Below are 21,729 nucleotides of genomic sequence, written 5' to 3'. Positions count from 1 at the left end.
ATGAGGAAGACTCATTGAAAAAAAAAATAGTTAATCTATATATCTTAGAAGCCTTTTTAATTCCCAAGCAACAATACAACCACATCAATCTCCAACATCTTGACATATTGGATCATGAACAAACCTTCAAACACTATCCATAGGGAAGATTGTCCGACATCCTAACATATCAATTCTTCAAGAAAGCATCATATAGCAACAAAGATGTTACACCTTCAAGGATTTCCTCTAGCTTTAGTTTATTGGGCTTTTGAGACAATCCTAAAACATTCCAGTTTAGATACCAGATCTGGAAGGAAGCTTGGAATCCAGAGCCTAACAATCATGACATGGGAGTGTTTGGAGTCAAGTGACTAGAGGCCTTTAAACGAGAACATTTTTTAATTTGAGGATGTAAGTAAATTTACAACATTTTCTTTGTCTATCTAGATAGACGATGATAGATTTCACTAATCATTTAACATCTTTTTACATGTAGTTTTTATGATTCAACACAAGAAGAATCTCAGACAATTTTGAAATATTTCAAAGAAATTGAGGCACGGGAGAAGAGAGAGAGAGAGAGAGAGAGAAGAGAAAGAAATGGAAACAAACATCGGAGGAAAAGAAACAAACAAAATCTTGAACGAAATAAGTGAAATTAGAAAGAATCAAGAAAAAATTCTGTTAAAACAAGGCCTAAAAGAAATAAAAACAATTTTAAAAGAACAAGAAGAAATCAAAAGAATGTTCACATCGGTTATGAGAAGCTTGAACGTTAGACTACCATCAGAAAATCTTTCACAACAACATAAAGAGAGAAAAAGAGTATCGGCGAGTTATGGAAAAAAATAAACCACCTACTTCTAGCCTTAGCCTTCTCGAAGAAGATGAAGAAGTTAATGCAATGGTTCAGTATGCAACAACATATTGCTCTACGGTTTATATTAATATGTATGTTGTTGTGGAAGAGGAGGGAATATTACAGTATAAATGCAAAGAGAAATTGCTTGTAGGAATAAAAACGGCGAAAACATTTTCAATTTAGAGATTGTGCAACCTAATTTCAAAGAGAAATGACGTCGACATTTGAAGAAATGAGCCTAGTAAAGAAGATGAGGAAGAAATAAACTCAAAGAAGTGGGAATATTACAGTATAAACTACAAAGAAGAAGAAATTGCTTGTGGGAATAAAAACAACGAAAACATTTTTAATTTAGAGATTGTGCAACCTAATTTGAAAGAGAAAATGACATCAACAATAGAGGAAAAATCAGGGAACAACTCACCCAAAATTTCAAACACAGAAGCAAACATGATCAGAAGTCTAAGCGTTGAAGTGAAAATCGTTGACAACAAAAAACAAGGAGCAATCAAATTACCTACTTGGGAAGAAGAAGATGAGGTCGGCAGCATTGTAGAGGAAAACAAACCAATCAAAATTGATGTTTTTACACAAAAACGAAGAAACAATTCTCTACAAAGATGAAGATAAATTTTGGGCTACACTAATCCTGTATAAATCACAATTTATGCAAGAATCAATGAAGAAAAAAGAAGTAGCAATAGAAAGATGGATATTATTGATGTTGGATGTTCCAGGATGCTTCCAATCAACCGGCTTACATTTTTATTCTTACCTTCATTTTCGTTTTAAAACTCGAGGACAAGTTTTTTTTTTTTTTTTTTTTTGAGAGATAGAAATGTAGTGGGAATAGGGTATTATGGTCAAATCCTTAATTTATTAGGATTAAGATTAGGATTAGTTTCTTTTAAGACCGAATTCAGCTGAGGAGAGCTCTCATTTCCCTCGTACAAATTGAGTGATTACAGTCTTAAAAGAAAGCTTTTTTAGTGTAGTTGTTCAGTGAGGGCTGCCCGGAAAAAGAGCAAGAGAAGAAGGTGATGAATTTTTTAAGGAAACATAAGAAGCGTTTCTGAAGGAACTCAGGACCAGTCTTCAAAAATCAGCCGGAGCAGTACTTGGAATTTTGATCTGAATAAGTTAGTTAAGAGGTTAAGGAACAAGTTTGTAGAAGGAAGTTTTTGGAATTGATGAATGGATTTTTTAAGTTATGAACTTCTGAAGTGGAATCTAGAATTTGAACATGAACAGGCAGCTTCAAGAATCTAGGCAAGCAGGACGTCCTTGGCTACGCGTCAAGGCACTAGGCGAGAAGGCTGTGACAAGGAGGCTGGTAAGACAAGCTAAAACTAATAAGAGAATTTTTTATAAGTTAGGTGTTTAGAATGTTCTTCGTCAAGAACAAAGAACCAATGAAGATCATTGATAGAAAAGAGTAACCAATAAAGATTCTTGGTAGGAAAGAGAAAGTGACTAAGAAAAGTAATTTTAAAAGTTGAGGAACAGATACCTTTCTCTGTTTAGCTAAGACTTCAAAATTTCGCTGTTTAGCCAAGACTTCAAATTTCGAGGACAGGGAGGTAAATTGTAAACCCTAAACTTTCTATCTATTTTATTTTAGAAAAGTGAAGCTTGCTTAGTGTGTTATTGTGGTTATTTATTAGGCAAGCAAGTTAAGTTTTAAAGGAAAAAAAAAGTCTTAAAAAGGGAAAGGAAGAGAGAAAAGGTTGAAAAGCATAGGAAATTATGCCAAGTGCCTATGTGGCCAGGTAAGTGCCTATGTGCAAGTAACCTCCATGCGGAATTAGGGAGCCAACCTATGCTTTCAGGTGTGCTAGGCGGCAAGACAAGTTAGGTGTTCGAGCAATGAGGCCAGGTAAAGCAAAGGCTTTGCAAGCTTAAGCATGAAGAGTCATGCATTCAAAGTGTGTTGCTGAGTTTGAGGCGTTGAGGTAAGGGCTGATAAGTGGAATTACAGGTGGCTAGGCAAGGATGAAGTTAAATTTTTCGGCAAGTAGGAGCTGTCACTTTAAGAACATGCAAGACTCCCTTTATAAGCCTGTCTTTAGATTGAAGGTGCTTCCATTTGGCTTGTGCTTTTTCAGTGATTCCAGTCTCAAAAGAACCCGAAATAAGTGTAGTTTTCTGGTGAGGGCTGCCGGAGAGAGAATTCGAGGAAGAACCCAATGGCTGAAGAAAATCATGAAAGGTCAGTTTTAAAGGAAATTCAAAGCAGTCTTCAAGGATTTGAGTCCAGGCGAGTCAATACTTGGAGTTAGGAGCTGAATTTTTTAGATAAGATAGTTAAGATGGAAGTTTGTAGAAGGAAGCTTCTTAATTTGATGAGTAGATTTTCAGGATGAATTTTAGAAGTTGAAAATGAAATCTGGAACAGCACTGGAAGTCGGGGCATCTGGGCAGCCGCAAGGGGCCTTGGCTGAGTGACAAGGAGGCTGTGCATGAAGTGGGGCATAAGCGTAAGTATTCAATGCTGAGCAAATTCAACGCATAGCAAGGCGGCAAGGCATGTGCGCATCAGGAGTACTATGCAGCAGGGCCATGCGCGCAGAGGCCAAGCACGCAGCCATAGCCACGCAGCATGTGTTATGCAAGGTGCGCACGCAGCCTGGCACCCTAATTGGGGCCTACGCGTGTGCTTGCGGCTTGTCAGTATCGATTTAATTCTACTACAACTGAGTCAGCTGGAAAATTACAACTCATCAAAACTATCATTGTTTGTATCCATTCAATTCTACCACAAAGTGGTTAGATGAATTGTAAATTAAAGTAGCAAACTCAATGAGACCGCCATCGTCTGTATCGATTCAATTCTACCTCAATGAGGTTAAATGAGTTGTAAATTGAAGTAACAGGATTCAATTCTACCTCAATGAGGCTAAATGAGTTGTAAATTGAAGTAACAGAACAAGTAAGTTATAAAGTAAAGAACAAGAGAAGTACATTAAGAGCTTTATCTTAAAATAAATGAACAAGAATGCTTTATAAAACTAGGAAATAAAATTTAAGCTAAGTTTGTTCATTTTTTATTGAAACTAGTCACTCATTGAACCTTTCAGCTCATGTTTTCAAAATATTTTCATTTCTCAGGTAATGCTCGTGATCCTATAGCTGAGCTAACAACTACAAGTCTTCCAGTTTGTTTAGCGAGTTTCAGGTTGTCATTGTCCACGTATGTCACGATAGAGTACGTAAGGGTTGTAAAGAGTTTACTACAGTTAGGTTGTTCTAAACCTAAGTTTTTTACCGTATATTTCTATGAGTTTTTTCCATTGTTCTACTTAAAGGAAGTTTTACTACAACATATTGAACACGTCTTTTAAGTAAAGTTTAAAGTAATAGAAGGTCAGTATGTGTGGTAAGAGAGTGGGCATATGTTGGCTTCACACCTCCTCTTGTGGCTAGTGAAGTTGCTAGGGAGGGCTGTGACAAGTTGGTATCAAAAGTTCTTTGGGAACTAAAAAGTAAAGCCTTAAGTGAGAGTGAAGTATCATGCATTTAGGTAAGCAAATGGGACAAGATCTTACCCAAACCTAGTAAGTTTAAGTAAAAAAATTGAAAGTTAAAAGCTATTATCCCTTAGACTAAGCCCAATACAAAAAGTAAAGCATCTGTATTGCTTAGAAGGTAATAGAATGGATCGATCCAACTACACAGATCCCAGGAATGAGTATGTAATTGGAGGATTAAAAGCCCCTAGGAGCCAAAATGTTTAAAGGAAAGAGTAAGCTCTGACTCATTAAGCATGATTTATTACCAGCATGACTTATCTATTTACACTGAGTTGCTTGAACATGAGATTTACTAAAGTATTTAAAGCAGGAGACATAGCTGAAATATCCAAGTATGAGATTTAGTATTTGATCTTGAGATTTAGCAAGTATTTAAGCAAAAACATGATTTAGAACATGTACGAGCTATGTGAATTTCTTTACAAGCATGTGATTTATTTAAGTATGATTTATTTGAGTCAGTTATTTAATTGAAATTAAGTAAGCTTGTTTTGCTTTACTCTATACCCAAAATATCCAGAGATCAATTTAAAACTTTTGAGAATAATTACCATGTGCACATAGAGAGATTGCCACTGTTGTGATGTAGAATTCCACTTTAGTTAGGACCATTGTTAGTATCGATTAAATTCTACCACTAATTTTTCAAGATATCCATTCACATCTTGTTGTTGATGCTTCAAAAAGAAAACCAGATTCAGGTCCCATCAGAATCTAAAAACAGCCACTCCCCACAGCTTTCTTCCCGCCGACGATGGAAGAATGAAGGGGAGACGATCAAACTCAAGTTTGTCAGAAGAGAGGACAGTGCGTGGAGTTCCTTAAAGTAGTCCAAGGGCTGCACATCCTCTTGGCGCGAAAAGCATTATTCATACTTCGGCAGTTGTAAGCCCAAAAGTCACAGGTTATTAAGAAGCCACATTTAAAGAGGAGAGACAAAACTTCAACCGTGATAGGAAAAATGAAAAGGAAGTCAACGAGAAACTTTTAGAGAGGAAAGAGAATATTGCAAACTTTTAGAGAGGAAAGGGAATACTACTGGAATTCCAAGTTCCAATACAGATGGAAAGGCAGGTCAGTCGAAGTGTAGCCATACTTTTGTCACTCCTTCCTCCCTTAGCAGGTCACTTCCCTCAACTTTGTAAGCCACACTTTCTTCTAGGAAGGCAGGTCAGTCGAAGTGTGGCCACGCTTTTGTGGCTCCTTCCTCCCTTAGCAAGTCACTTCCTTTTGAGGGCTAGTTGTATGCCCTCAGAAGGAAGCCCAAAAGTCGTAGGTTATTAAAGAGCCACATTTAAAGAGGAGAGAGAGAGAGAAAAAGAAAAAAAACTTCAACAGTTAAAGGAAAATGAAGAGGAAGTCGAAGAGAAGCTTTTAGAGAGAAAAGAGAATTTATGGCTGTGCATTCTTTATTGCCAATTGGAATTCCAAGTTTCAGTATAGATGGAAAGGCAGGTCAGTCGGAGTGTGGCAACACTTTTGTCGCTCCTTCTTCCTTCCTCAGGAGATCACTTCCCTGAACTTTGTCAAGAGTCTTTTGCTTTCATTCCCATGGCTGGTTCTATGCCCACCAAAAAAACCTCCAACTTCCAAGTCTTCCTCTGTTGCTCTTTCTTTTTCTTCCCTCTCATCCTCGGCCAAGTTTGGGTCAAAGGCTAAGTCTAAAAAACATCCAAAATAAAGGGTTCTCGCACATCCTTTCAAGACTTTCCCAAAGCATTTTGTTAGAAAGGAAAAGGATAAAGGCCTTTAAAAAAGTTTACGGAATAAAAATTGATTTTGGATAAGAACCCTAATTTTTTGGAGGCAAATTGTATCATTAGCCCGTTCCAATCAAACAGGTTAGATCCTCAAAGCTTTGTTCATCCTCATTTCAAATACTCCATTTTCTCTATGCCTAATTCAAAGGTAAAGTTTTTTAGAGGTTCTCCTACCCTAACGCTAATCTCTTCATCGAAAAAGAAGAGTGTATCAGATTTTGATTCTCCTTTTAGTGGGAGTAGCGAGGAAGGAGAACATATGCCAAAGACAGCAGAGAAAGGATGATCAATTGATTAAGGATCCTTTAGAATCCGATCATAATGACTTGTTTCAGACAAAGGATTTAATTATTGAAAAGCAAGCCTCTTTATTTCCCTCACAAGCTTAGCACCGAGAAATTCCAGATAACTAGAAGTCCATTGTTGAGAAATGTAAAATTATTTTGGTTTGAGTACATAATTTTTACCTGATCTTGTTTTTTCAGCCAATTATTTTTTAAGGTTGTTTTAGAGTACGTCACGAGAGGTTCGATGAATGCTTCTATTATTTTGGCCCTCTAAAGTTCTTCTGAAACATTTTGGTTCTAGTCATTCAATCAAGATTTAAGAACGTTAGAAGGCAAATTTTTCAACAAGCTGCATGCTTGTTTGCTCTCCCTTAGTGTTTTCCTCCTATTCATTTTGGAGTTTTTAGTCTGCAATCTTCAGCTGTTTTTGGGATTCCTGTTGAAAGATATTTAAATTATCTTTGCTCTTATCTTTCTACTGTTCGCTCGAGATTTTGTTTGTGTTGTTTTTGTTGTTCAATTCGTCGGTATTTTTGTTTGTGATCGCTTTGCTCGAGCATTAGTCTCTTTTACCAATACATTTAATAAAGAGGTTCGTCTCCGTTTCAAAACAAAAATTTCTATCGCAACCTAGCCAGATGTGTATTAGAGTAAAGAGAAGTTCTTATTATTTACTGTTGTCACCCACGGAGCCTTTAGCTCATTCTTTCAAAATGTTTTCCCACTTTCCAGGTAAAGATCGTGATTCCCAAGCCTAACCTACAGTTGTCAGTCTACCTTCCAGTCTTTAGGTTTCTTTTGTTACATATGTATCTAGATCATGCATTTCGAGTTATGTAAACATGTTTGTGAGAGAGGGATGATTATGTCCTTGAGTTACTGAACTTCATTTATGAGTCGGGTATGTGTGTACAGTTAATTTAGGTATGTTTATGTGGTCTTATGGCTGTTTTTCTCAGTTTCTCTAAAGAATAAGAGTTAGTAAGTTAGTAAGTTAGTAAGTTAGTAAGTTAGTAAGTTAGTAAGTTGTCAGTGAGTAGAGCGATATTTGCTACCATCACACCTTCTCTTGGGCTAAGAGAAGAGGGTATGGGAGGGGTGTGACAGAACGTTTGTGAGAGTGGGATTGTACAGGCTACGGAGCGTAACAGATTCTGGTGTTAAGGCATGTGTGGATGTCTTGCCTGTAGAAGATAGATTCCCAGCTCTTGAAACTAGAAAATCAAAAGAACTCAATATTGTAGTTAATAATAAAATTAAAAAAAAAAAAAAAACTTAACGACAACAATTGAGCTCATTCTAATGATGAATGCAACATAACTTCAGATTAATAAGAGATTGCTACAGTATAAGAAGAGCCAAAGTACTATAACTAACCGATTTACTAGAAGACTGTGCTAATTCTATTGCTAATCGCATGAAGCCAAAAATTGATTGTGTATCCACTTCATTAAAGCCAGTGATACCATCAATATTGCTGAGATGGAGAAAGAGATAATAGAGAAAGTAAGTTCCAGCTAGTACAAACTAAACTTACCCGTAATGTATGTAAAAGAAGTTTCAAAGAACTTATTTTCAGTCAACAAGATGTCAACATAATTAGGTCTACCACGGTCATGATATAGCAGAATAAGTGAAACTACATTAAAACTATCTATGATCTAATTGAAGAAATAAAATTAATGTCAAAGACTTCACTATGTGGGTGGATGATATGATGTTGGCCAAAGCTTGCACTGCTCTTCCCATTCTTCTTTTGTCGTTGCTGCTTCCTTACAAACCTGGGTCACACAATCTAAACGTAAAATATATTTCTATTCACTGATTATCAAGATTACACAACAAATACTATTTGAGTCAAGACATTTAATGCTAGTTTTTGGATGATCTGGATTTGTTTGATTCATGTAATCTAATTATTATGAAATACAATTTAGTTTAAGAACATCTCAATCAATAGAACACACCTTTGTGATAAAGGCACTCAACTTGTATGACGTCACAAGCTCTTGCACACAAGGAGACAAAACATCCAAATCGCAATTGTTTTCACTTGCAACACATAGGATCAATGCTATTTGAGTCTTTCCTGTAAAAAACTCATGATCAACATCCTGATTCACATTCACTTAATATACTATCCTTTCCTTATCCATAATAACAGACAGCTTCAAATAGACAAGGGTAGGGCTGGGAGAAATCAAAAGAAGAGGTGGGGCAGTTTATAAAGAAAAGAAGTTACGAAAGAGAGAATGAATTAAAACATCTCTGCTCTAAAACCCTGAGAAGAGGCTAAAAATGCATAAGTGATAATACATCAAATGTTCAAATTCGTTTAAATTATCAAAAGCATTTTAAAAATTGGAACTTATAGAAGCAATAACAAACAGCTTCATGCAGAAGATAATTGCCCTAAGAAAGTTACGATTTTCCCGAAGGCCACGTGTTGTAGAAGAATTAACACCGACAACTAGCTTCAAAAGAAATTTATGAGATGTGCCCTCTCTCCCTCCACTGTAGATTATGATTGAGGCCTGGAATTTCGTTTTTTGAGAAGTTTCCGAAGGTCCTAACGAGTGGATTTCACTAGGTTAAGCCAAAATTTAGGGAAGTTATGCTTCTAGGGGTCTTTTGTGGCATTTATCGCTTGAAAAAATTGATAGTTCTTTTCAAGACAAGTCTCTTCTATTCTTGGTGGGCCTCTTTACATTCTGAATTCTTCTTTACCTACACCCTCAAGAAGACTATCAATGACTAGACGGCTCGTAATTTTCCATTTTTTGCTAACAAAAGAAGGTATAATAAGAGTCTAGGTTTGACTAGTTTTAGGGGGAAAGAAGGTTAAATATAAAAGAAGATAAGTTGATACAATTATGTATGTCAACATGAACCTTTTCTGTTGTCGCTAAGAAATATACAAGTATCCACAAACGTGATTATTCTTAACTTGTCTAAGCATGAAAGTTCAAGATACATCTCATTTGGTGGCTCTCATGCTTCTCAGCACTGACGTATTACCACTTTTTATCCCACGGACACTCATGAACCTGAAACTTCATCACTAGTGAAACAAAACTGGTGTAAACCAGAATCTGAATTTTTTTGAAAATGATTTTCTTCTTCAAAATTAGGAGAGAGATCTTTATTTATAGAGGAAAGTAGTTACAAGATGTTAGATTTGGTGGGTTTGGCCCAAGGAAGGATTTGACCTAATATTCTTTCCTTTTTTATCCTAAGTTGTATTCTATTTATTCCCACTCTTGTATCATTCGTTAATATGAGAAATTAATAAGAAAAGTGAATCGTAGTTTTTCTTCCGGTACTCGGGTTCCACGTAATTCGGTGTCTCCCCACGTAATTCAATGTCTCTTTACTTCATCACTTTTGACACAAGATGTAGGAAAATTAGTAAAATTCTCATAACTACCCTTTACAACTAACTTTCTCAATAAAGAGGTCAATTTCCTTTTCAAAAAGAAACTTTCTCAACTAACTCTCTCTTCCTTTTTTACAATTATTTCATTTGGTACACCATAGTCCACACCCCTAAAATCGGACTCGTCCTATGGTTATTTTGAGGCTAAATCGAAGTCGTCTAGCGAAGTAGGCCTTCAAATCAGCAACTTAAAGACAGAGTTGAGGAAGTGTCACCATATTTCTCCAACACTTTAAATGGGCCAAGCTGTCTGTCTTTCAACTTTTTATAGCCCGTGTCGTGTCAGATATCTTGTGTTCGTGCTTCCTAGGTTATAAGTTCGAGTAGGAGATCTGTTTTTCCTCAAATGAATCATCACTAGATTTCCTTTTTCAAACTTGGCTTCTCTTCTTGATTTGTCTTTAGTTTCCTTGTAAGACTTGAAGGCTTTCTCTAAACGGTCATGGACCTCTCGGTGCAATTCTTCAATTCTTTCTGCCATGTTTTCAGCTTCAATACTAACATTTACAAATGAAGGTAACCTGGCACATTCGATGTTAGGCCTCCAATTATGAAGGTATTTTGAAAGAAAGAAGAACAAGAACAAGAAAGGGATTTCCAATGTTGAAATTCTTGAAGGGACCAGGTGTGTATGCGTGGTGGTTGTTGTGAGGACCAGTGGTTTAGGGTATTAGTAGGGTTTTGGAGATTAGGGCAAGGATAGGAATGATTTAGAGATCTTGAGCACATTAGAGGAGAGAATGAATTTCTCAAATAGCCAAGCGTCTTTTCCCTTATTGTTTTACTTCTTCATCCTCTCATTCTCACTAGTGTGTTCTAGTTATTTTGTGACCGAAGAATAGCTACATTTGTAGCTGTAAGTGATAATAAAAAATACCGAGAGTCGTCGATTCTAAATTCTCTAAGAACTTGTGTATTTTTCCTTGCTTCTCGGGTGTTTTGCTGTTTGAGGGGAGATACCTATCACAAATGTGAGTCTAGCAAATCGAGTGTACACTACTTCACCGGGGAATTTTTCTGTTGATCCAAAGAAATTCACTCCCACTTGCTTCTACGGATATTAGAGAGGTTGTTCCCTTAAGTGTTGACTCCGGGTTTTGAATAAGGGGCCCAACCCTCTCATTGACTCGAGAGGGACTTGGTTTGGTGGTTAGACCGCAAACCAATTGTTCATTAGAGATCAGTAGGACTTAAGGAACAAGAAGTCATTTCAGGAGTAAAACAATAATTATGACCCAACCGTAATTCGAACAACTTGTGAAGGATCGACTTACTTCAAGTGGATAGAAATATATCTATAGTGAGGAGAGAACAGCTACTAGGCTTTCAGAGAGTGTCCACGTAGTTAACGAATGTTGGTTAACTAGGGTAAAGAGTTTACCCAGTTAATTCGAATCTTTGAAGCTCATGATCTGTAGGTCCATTAGGTCCCATACTAACTCATATCGAAATAAACTTTAAGACAGCATGATGAATAAGTTTGAAATGTTCAAATTAATTTAGGGAATAAAGTGTAATATTGAATATATTTAACGAATTGGTATAAGAGGGAGAGTGAGATATTTAAATAGGATTTAATTATTGGAAATTGAATCCGGATTCATATTCGGTTGACCGAGATTGAGATAAATTAGGATTAGTGAATTTAATATTTGAAATTAATTCTTTTAATTAATTACGTAGTTTAATTAATTATTTAAAATTGATTTTATAAATTAATTAATTTATATAAAATGTAATTTTGGAACTTTTGTATTTTGAAAGTCAAAAGTCAAATTTGACCAAATTAGTGGAAATATCCAAGTTTAGCGTTTTAGTGAATAACCTATTTGCTTGGATAGGTGAAATCCTATTTTATAAACACTAATCCCACTTAAAATTGCAGAGATTGAATGTCAATCTCTTGTGCGATTCTAATTGCATGAAATTCTCTTTAAATAAGATAATTTTGATGAGATTAAGAACTTTTGGAAGTCCATAATAATTCTGATAATTCTAACAAAATCTCAAAAGTAACTAAACTCTATGAATCTCTAAAATTTCTTCAAATTCATCACTCAATGGATCCCACCATCCCGTTCTAAGGCTGAAGAATAGTCGGCAAAGACACTCGTGGTGGTCTCCAAACCGTTTGTGATCAAATCCATCAAGGAATCAGTTTGAAATTCGAGCTACATCAAGCAAGTGTTACCTACTCTGTTTTTCCCTTTTGATCAAGCATGTTTTTTCTAAAAAGAAACAAGCCTCTTCGTTACTATAATGAAATGAGACTCATGCTCAAAGTACAAGAGAATTATACAATGAATTTGAATTTCTAAGAGATAAGAAATCCAGAATCCAAAAGCACTAACTAACAAAATGAGGCTCAAGAGCTTAACAAACTCCAAACAAGATAGAAAAACAATCAAAACAGCAACTAAAAAACATTCATTACAAATGACATGTCGGGAAAAGAAACAAAAGTGCTCCAAAGAACCATAACCATGAAAAGGTGATCTTTGAAGAGCTTGAGGATGCATCTCAAGAGGACAAAAACCAAAGAGCTAATCTATCTCAAACCAACCAAAGAACATCTAATCCATAAAAAATCACTGATTACATGAGCTGACAAATTGCTACCATGACTTCTAATGCACAACTAAAATCTAGAGGAGAATACATCTAAACCGACAGGCCATTTGACGTAACATCTACTGATGACAAAATTTCCAGAAGTAGCTTAGGAAAGTCTCGCTCAAGGATGACTACTGGAACGACTTCTTCTTGTTAAAAACCCCTAAATCACGTCCTCTTCTAACACTTTATTGCTTATACTAATAATAAGCACACCTAAAATAGTTTTTGATTACTCTCATTCCAAGATTATCTTCCTTCCAAATTATTTTCTTCTCCAAACACTTCCCAATCTTATTGTTGAAGCTGTAAAATGCCATCATATCAGGTCAACTTAAGATGATCTTTTTGGATTCTTGAATTAACACTAGATTCAGATTATGTGACCACAAGAATCTTTTAAGAGCCAATCTCTTTGATGGGTCCAATTGGGTCTGTACTTACTTTTCTCTCTCTAACTTTTCTCTCAAAATGTGAGAAAGTCTAAGAGATGGGTAAGTTCAAGCTTAATAGAGAGGAGTTCTCGATTGCAGTCCCCATCCTTGGCCCACTTGATTTTACACTTTTGATTCCAACTCACTCTTTCTTTCATGATCAACTTCGCAAGATCCTCTTTTAAGCTAACCCTTTCCTCCTTTAAGGCCCTGATCAATGAGCCCTTCCAACTCAAAAGAATCAATCTCATTGATCCTGCCCGTGACTTCCTTTTTCTTCAATCGAATATCTCCAAAAGACTTCTCTATTCCATACTTTAAGTTTACCCTTCAAACATTTCAACTTTTCCATAGACCAATAGCCTTCCCATCTTCCTTGGACCCTCTCATTCAACCAGGCCGATATATTTGCTTGAAAAACAGATGATCAAGCCACATGTTTTCAAACCGAAAAGGGATCGGACGCCACATGAGCATTCCATTAGTTAAAATAATGGGCCAATGATCCGAAGTGATTCTAGACACTCTTAACTACCTAGGACTCCCAAACCTCTGGATCCAATCTTCCAACAGAAGAACCCTATCAGTTCTCGTAGCCGCCCTACTATTAACCTAGGTGAATTTGTCTCCATCCAAAGGCGGATCAAATAAACCACTATCATCAATAAACTTATTAAAACATCTCATAAACCTAGTAATTCTCCCACCATAAGTTTTCTCAACAGGGGAACGGACAACATTAAAGTCACCCGCAACACGCCATCTTGGACCACAATAACCAAAAGATCTCCCAACTCATCCCTGAATAAATTCCTTGTCCTCGAGGGGCCATAAACCCCAGTAACCTAGAACTCTACACCATCACCATCTAGGAAAGCTATTGATAAAGAATGTCTTCCTCTGACCACCTCAATGGCCACACAAGATCTCAAATTCAACATCATCAAGATGCCACCCAACATATTCTCAACTTCAAGCACCTCCCACTCCACCCTTCTATGTTTCCAAATACCGGCAACTCTCCTACTACAAAAATCACTTATTTTGGTTTCCATCAAAATAAGTATGTCTGAATCCTCTTGGTACAGCACTTCCTTCACTAACCTCCTCTCAATCCGGCCCTCTAGACCCCTAATGTTCCAAGAAACGACTTTTAACATTTAGACCTAGCAGACCCTGCCTCTAAAGAGGCTCTCTTACCCATATTTAACCTCACTGTCCAACTTCTTTAACTTCCTAACAATTTTATCGCTGCCTTCCCTACTATTCTTCTTCTCTCTTCCTCCCTTCTCAACCCTGTTATTGTTTCTGTCAACCAAGTTTCCTTCTCTGGTCTCCACTCTCTTAATACACACCGAAGCTAATGCCTCCATCCCGCCATTCTTATACATTCACTAGGCAAGGTCTCCTATGAACTAGGGGAAATTTGTTGACCATAAGACTCCCCGACAGAGACGGTGTTGGGCAAAGGCTCCCCACCAACTCCAAAATCGACTCCCATGGCATAGGTCATTTGATTAAACATCGGCCACCTCACCCAAAGAATAAACAGGCGCTAAAGGTAAGGCACACCCCAGACCTCTTTGATAAGGATAAGGGTTTAAAAACACAGGAGAAGGATAATAACGCTCATTCTGAAATTGCCCCCCTCCCCCCCCCCCCCCCCCGAGGTTTATGTTGCACTAAACCAGAGAAAGAAATTAAAGGGACAGAACTCCACTAAATGTCTCAAATCCTCCCAAACGCACTGGAGGACAAGGAACCAAAGGAAGGGTACTAACCTGTTCTGTCTCACTGCACACAAAACCCGCCAGATAGTTGTTGTTAAGAGACTCGCTTACCTGGCCCACGGAACCGGCCTCCTTCGACGGCACCTCCTGCTATAACACTCGATGTTGCCACCTCTCTCCCAAAGAATAAACAGGCGTTAAAGGTAAGGTACACACCACACCTCCCTAGTAAGGATAAGGATTCAAAAACACAAAAGAAGGATCATAACACCCTGTTTCAGTTGCACTAAACTGGAGAAAGAAATTGAAGGGAGAGGACTCCACTAAATCTCTCAAACCCACCGGAGGACAGGGAACCAAAGGAAGGGTACCAACCTATTCAGTCTCACCACACGCCAAACCTGCTGGTTAGTTGTTATGAGACTTGCTTACCTGACCCACGAAACTAGCATCCCTTGATGACACCTCCACTTCGTAATTCATTAAATTCGACATTCCTTCTTAGTCATAAACTTTTCAAGATGATCAACTGCTGTCTCCCTATCCGAACAATTTGTAAACATCGGCGTCAGTAAGAAGGAATCATCTTCTAAATAGCTAATTATCAAAGGATCTAATCCATACTCACCTTCCGACTCTCCTTCGAGACCTGATCCAATGGACCGCCCTCCATCTCCTTTCCCCAAAAAGCCCTTAAAATCTCTTTAGCCTTTGTCGAGTAAACAAAATCAGACCATAACTTTTGTTGAAATGGGCTAGAGCCCGATTTTTTATGTGTCTCCTCTTGGGCTTTCACACTAAAAACCAGAGGCCTTTTTTTAAGAACTCTTTTGAGCAACAGAGCCCTTTTCTGAGCCCATGGAGAAGGCTCCAAAGGTTCTTTGAAATCTGAAACAATAGGGTCCACCTTTGATCCCCTTCTACAGCCCACTTCAAAAGCCCTCTTTGAGTCGGTCAGTGTCATTTCGTTCTCACTATGGGCCTTGACCCCATTCAGCCAACACTTTTGGAACAATTCAAATTAATCATGTTCCTTTCCCTCTTCCCTCCTTTTCTGACCTATAGACAAACTAAAAGACCGGACGGCCGCAGCACTAGTAACTTCTTCTGCAGTTTCTAACCCTCACCTTCATTATTCCAACCAACACAAAATCTCACTGGAAATGAAAACTCTTGGTAGTTCACGATACAACCCACCGAAGCGAAACCATCCTAATTGCCAAAGGCTTTGAAGCATACTTCCCTCATCCAATTAGAACTGAAAACATACTCTTCTTCTTCATCAAGATCGCCACACCAGCCACCAAAGACTAAAAACTACCCGAAACTTGGAGTGCTCTTTATACCAAATTTGATGTAAACCAAGATCTGAATATTTATGAAAATGATTCTCTTCCTCAAAAAGTGGGGAGAGGTCTTCAGTTATAGAGGGAAGTAACTACAAGATGTAGGAAAATTAGTATAATACTCGTAACTGCCCTTTACAACTAACTCTTTTCCTTTTTTACAATTATTTCTCTCAGTATACCAAAAACTCAAGCAAGCATTTGAAAAGAAGACAAAAACAGCCCAAAATGACATCATAGGAATTATTCGAAGAGGTAAGGGTAAAAAAGAAAGGCAAGTTTGCAATAAATCTAGATGCATACCATCTTCAAGGTGCTTCTTCTGAACTCTCTTCACATGGCGAAGATTTTCCAATGGCGCTATCTGATTTAGTCGCCTACAAAGACAAGCTAAGAACTTTACAAAATAAGGAAACAATTGTAATCCAAGAAATAACGAATCAATGAGAAAATTATACATCGACTCCCCCATAGATTTCATGAAATAGAATCTATTTTTGATTTTGACCCTTCCTTCCAGACATATTCTAAGAAAGTAAAACTTACATAAAGCCAGCCAACAACAATCACATTACAAAACTTATTTCAAGGAAAAAGAATGCGTTCACTTCAAATTGACATCATTTAGAATACTTCAACTTATTTCATTGAGTAAATGAGAAACCTCAGAAGAACGGATTATAATCTGGAGAAAATAGCACAAAGCAAACCTCACAAGATTATTGATTATCTTGGGTTCAACCACAGCAGCAAAGACATTAACTGCCAATTACAACAGACGACAATCTCTGAGAGAGTGTAAAAAATATAAACAAAAACAAAAGCAAAAAAACAAAAAACAAAAAAAGAAAACAAAATGTAACCAGTGGGTTGTTGATCCGGTGGAGTTGGCAGCTTATCTGGGATATAAATAATTTTGCTCATACTGTATGCTTGTGATTTTGAATTCCTAGAAAAGAATAAACAAACTAATGCTTTAATCAACTCAAATACTAAAACTTAACAAGCTAAGGAACATAACTCAAAGAGAAAAAAAATAAAAAAGGGGAAGAGGGAGAGTAGATAAACCAACTAAGAATCTCATCTAACTGTCCAAGACTCAATAGGTGTGTCGCAAAGGGTAATAGACAGCTGTGGGCAAGGTCCAACAACAGAGTACCATGAACAAAAGTTGACTTTGAAACTGTGCAGCAGCGAACATGGAGAACGGCAGTGGGAAAAATATTGAACGAGGCAGCTAGGGCTAGCTTCAGTTACCGTTATACTCTTGCTCTTTACATGTGTTACGTGTTGTGCTGTTGGATTCAGTTTATTGTTTAAAATACACAACTACTACCACCAACCCCAACTCATATCTTGCAAAATATACATATATTATTACTGTAGTACTACTACTCTCTTATTATTTGAGAAATTGTCTATAAGCATGAAGAATCAACAATCAGTGACGTACCACAAAATGAAATTTTAACAAACAACAACATTTTACCAATAGCCAAGAGAAAAGTCCAAGATATTCCAGAGACTTCTATATACATTACTTTACCTTCTATTTGAATGTTGTGCCTAATAACACTGAACGCTAGCCTTGACTTAATCTTTTCTTATCCAAGTCACTCTCAACTTGAACCTTTGGCCCATGAAGGTGCAAGCACACAAGGTAATGTAATGGCTAAGCTCTAAGTTCTCTTGACATGTGTGGGTCAAGGAAGAAGAAAGGACTCAACCATGAGCAAACCAAACAAAACACAAGCACTAAGAACCGTGACATCACTAAAGCAACAACTTAGAAACATAGAAATGGTAAATGAGATGCAAGTGTCACAAAGTTGTGCGGTGAGCACAGAGCGAACTATTTTTTCGCCCTTTACTAAAGAATATCATGTGTTTGCCACTCAAAGCGGCATATGCCTACTTTGGAGGGGTTTCTCTTTTGGGGGAACTCCTACTCAAAAAAATTGAGATGCAGGTAGAAGAAACATGTCTAGGGTAGTGTACATTTAGCAACTACCTCAACATCTTGCACTGCTTCCTTTGTGAGCTCAGAGACGAGCGTTTTTTGTTTACCTACATGTGTTGAAGTTGAGATGACTTCCGAAGTCGACTTCTTCGAGTTTTGATCGCCTCTTGTTGAATACCGACATACATAGTGTCCATTCTTACGACAATTGAAACAATCTAGCATGCCTCTAGAGGATATTTTTGGCACAAGGAACACAAGGGATGAGAAAAGTCCTTATTTTGTAACGCCTCCTATGATAGAGTAGACAAGAGAGGAGATTTTCTCTTGGTTCCAGAAGTAGGTCCACTCTCAACATGTAAATGCACACTCACTAGGGACTCCCTGAGCTTTCTAGAATATTAGACTTAACCCTATATGAGGTGCCTAATTCCCTACGTTGTTCCACTCTTGGAATGTCCCTGTCCAAAATCATTGTGATTGAAAAAACCTCGACATAAGTAGTTGGTCATACAAGTGCTACTATTCCCTTTTCACTTCAGGAGATTTTCTCTTGGTTCTAGAAGTAGGTCCACTCTCAACATGTAGATGCACACTCACTAAAGGACTCCTTGAGCTTTCTGGAATATTAGACTTAACCCCATATGAGGTGCCCAATTCCCTACATTGTTCCACTCTTGGAATGTCCCTATCCAAAGTCATGGTGATTGAAAAAGCCCCGACATAAATAGTTAATCATACAAGGGCTACTATTCCTTTTTCACTTTACAAAGGCCCTTAATGAACTTCCTCACCTTTCTTTGCTCCATATCGATCTGATCAGGGGTGAAGTGAGACAACTCAAAAAACCTTCTGTTGTGCCACTAACATGCATCTTTGAATGAGTAGTAAAAGCACTCCTTCCTTATCTTCCATAGTATCAAGAAGATATTGATCAAATAATAATTCCTTGAATCTTGCCCAAGAAATTGGGTCCAACCACATTGTTTCCTTTTCAAAAAAAATTGAATCTAAAGGCTCCTGAAATGGTAAAACATGATTCCAAAATTACGAACTTAGATCAAAACCTTATTTAGAGCCTTAACAATTTTCGAAATGAATGACTTTAACTAAGGGGACCTTAAACATCAGTCCAAACACTTCAAAAAGGTATAAACTACGAATAGAGAGTAACCCAATAGTAATTGACTAATATACGACACTTAGACTTAATCTGAAAGGGTCTAAATAGTATCCTAATGTATAAAACTCATCGAAACAGCCTCAAGGTTCTTGCTGAAAGGTGTTGAAGTAAATTGACAACTACTCCGTAGCTAAAAAAAAAATATTTCCAAGCATTAGAGACATGTCTAAAGAACTTTGATCTAATTTGAAAGGGAACTGTGTAATGGCCTGACTTTCTGACACTATCAAGGACGCTACTACACGCATGCATAGGCTTGAAAATATAATTCTTACAAAATCAATTAAAATAAATAAAACATTTTTGTTAAATAAAGGTTTAGAATAGTAAAATCATAAAACACAGTTTGGGCTACCCCTAGCTCTAAGTTCAAATAAATTGCATGTTAGTTAAAATGTTTCGATATACTTGATATGTGTTGCTAGATTTTAACGACATGCATGCTGAGTATTTGAGAAAGCTGTTATTATTAATGTACGTCTACATTTACGGCTTAATTAAACAGATTTATATATGTAAAGTTTTCACATGCTCTAATCTCTATATTTACAGTTTTAAACTGAGTAACTCACTGAGCTTTATAGCTTACCCTTCCAAAATATTTTTTCCATTTTCAGGTAGAGATTAAGCTCCCAGTACTTGATAGACTGCCTTAGTCTGTTAAAAACTCTCAGATCGATTGCCAGTACATGGTTGGAGTTGTATATAGAGTATATTTTGTTATGTTGATGTCTTTGTAGGATATAGATACTCTACAGTTTGTGTAAGCTCTAGGTGTTGCAGTTGTGTTAACCTTTGTTAGATATGTTTTTGGTTATGATGTCTCCTTCAGGTTTACTTGCTAAATTAGTTATTTCATACACTTCATGTATGTCTATGATTAGTCTAGGTTTCGCTGTGTTTTGTTGTGTTGTGTTGCATGTAAAATAGTTTATATACAATATTAGCATGATTATCAGGTTAAAGAGTTCAACCGAGTCGACAGGTATCGTTAGAGGAGAGCGATATCAGTCGGCTTCACACCTTCTTTCGGGCTAATCTAGCAAGTAGTTCGGGAGGGGATTTGACAGCACGACTGCCCGCAGCTTCATCTGAGGAGAAGCGGCAATCGACGATGACGTTGCTTGGCGATGAGAGGGACCGACTTGGACGACAAACAGCGTGGATATTAGTTATATGTGTAAATTATATTGAATTAGTTGGAAAATAACTAGTCATTGTATCTTATTGTTTTTCTAAACTAAAAACTATCATATCAATCCCTTCAAATACAGGTTTTCTTACTCTTTTTTACAACCAACCAAAGTAAGTGTCTTTCTTAGTTCATGTTTTAAACTTTTTTCTTCCCTTCATTTATTGATTTGGATATACTGCTTGAACATTAGTAGAACAAGAAATCAACAAAAGAAAAAAATTTATCGATTTTCTTCTCCGTAGATGAACAGAATAAACAAACATAAACTAACATAAAACCACAAATGATCAAATCTTAGGGTTGTAAAACATGAGTGGCGGCAGAGCGATCTGACCTAGGGTTTAGGGGCTGAACCACTGCGTTTCTGAGAAGAAGGAAGTAGGTAAGTAACTCTGATTGCTCGGAGGGGGTGAGGGCAGCGATTTCGTCGGAAGGCAGGGAGAGCGGCGTGAGAGAGCAGGAGCTGAGAGGCCGTCCGGAAGGAACGGGACGGCGGCGGCAGGGGTTTTTAACTGTCCGAACGACAAAATAGGTTTAGGAAAAAAGAGATTAACTATTAAAAATATAAAAATAGAAATAGAAGTGTATGTGTAAACTGTAACGTGAGGAGTGTTGCGATGCGTGAGGAGGGGAGGTAAATCACACGTTTTTCTTTTTCCTTTTTTTTCTTTTTTTTTTTGGTGCCGCAAAATAAGGAGGTAGATGACGTATTATTCGTAAATACATGAGGGATCAAAATGTCTATGTTCTTTTAATTCTATGGATTAAATAGACAATAACTTCAAAACTGTATTTTATTCTTTTTCTTTATAACACCTCTTGAAGCGTTTGGCAAGATACCAAAATAAAGACTTTAACTGTAAAAAAATTATGGGAGAAGTCGACAAATAAAGAAATTTGAGTATCTTGATCAGAAATGTGACATAAGAGTCCAAACAAATTAAGATAATTTTATATTTAATTAGCTTAATTTCTATTTAATATGATAAAATTGTTGGATATTAATTTTAGTTAATTAAATGAGGATGGTATGATTTTGTGGAAATTAAAATTAATTAAATATTCATCGAATGAATATTTAAATAATTAAAATATTTGAAATTTGTATGCAGTTGATAATTCAATTAAGTCATATTATTGGTTTTAATTAAAATGTTAGGTTTTTAAGAAATTATGGTTAATTATATATATATATATATATTTATATATAGTTAATTTATGAAAGTGAAGAATAATTATATTTGTGAAAATATAATTATTTAAGGAAAAAATAATTATTTGTGAGAAGATAAATATTTTTCAGAAAAACGATAATAACGTGTTCATATATAAATTTTATCATAAAATCTAAGCTTGAAATCATTAATAGAAATCATGTGTTATTCATAAAATCAAATTCAAACATAGAAAC

At 36.7% G+C, this 21,729-nt stretch overlaps 1 protein-coding gene and 1 non-coding gene across 11 annotated transcripts in view; one reads left to right on the top strand and one right to left on the bottom strand.

Moving 5' to 3' along the window:
• Window positions 1-20,935, bottom strand: part of LOC103504115 (tRNA-specific adenosine deaminase TAD3) — a 46,966-nt gene extending 26,031 nt beyond the window's left edge. For 2 of the 10 annotated variants that reach the window (XM_051090826.1, XM_051090827.1), the window contains exons 1-9: window positions 20,653-20,935; window positions 18,735-18,960; window positions 16,844-16,929; window positions 16,691-16,742; window positions 16,284-16,357; window positions 8,389-8,510; window positions 8,120-8,202; window positions 7,799-7,898; window positions 7,606-7,635 (exon numbers count right to left, since the gene is read on the bottom strand). In XM_051090826.1, the coding sequence (XP_050946783.1) occupies window positions 7,606-7,635; window positions 7,799-7,898; window positions 8,120-8,202; window positions 8,389-8,510; window positions 16,284-16,357; window positions 16,691-16,742; window positions 16,844-16,929; window positions 18,735-18,814 (627 nt within the window). In that variant the 5' untranslated portion in view covers window positions 18,815-18,960; window positions 20,653-20,935. Of the gene's footprint in view, window positions 1-7,605; window positions 7,636-7,798; window positions 7,899-8,119; window positions 8,217-8,388; window positions 8,511-16,283; window positions 16,358-16,690; window positions 16,743-16,843; window positions 16,930-18,734; window positions 18,961-20,146; window positions 20,268-20,652 lie in introns of all 10 variants that reach the window. The other 8 variants (XM_051090825.1, XM_051090820.1, XM_051090823.1 and 5 more) reach the window with 8 other exon arrangements.
• Window positions 17,807-17,923, top strand: LOC127151505 (U5 spliceosomal RNA). The gene has a single exon (XR_007824556.1). It is a non-coding gene; the product is annotated as a U5 spliceosomal RNA (small nuclear RNA).
• Window positions 20,936-21,729: the final 794 nt, after the last annotated feature.

Source organism: Cucumis melo, chromosome 10 (genome assembly GCF_025177605.1).
Source record: "Cucumis melo cultivar AY chromosome 10, USDA_Cmelo_AY_1.0, whole genome shotgun sequence".
NCBI classification, from domain to species: Eukaryota; Viridiplantae; Streptophyta; class Magnoliopsida; order Cucurbitales; family Cucurbitaceae; genus Cucumis; species Cucumis melo.
The sequence above is the reverse complement of the archived record's forward strand: the minus strand, read 5'-3'. Positions and strand labels throughout refer to the sequence as shown.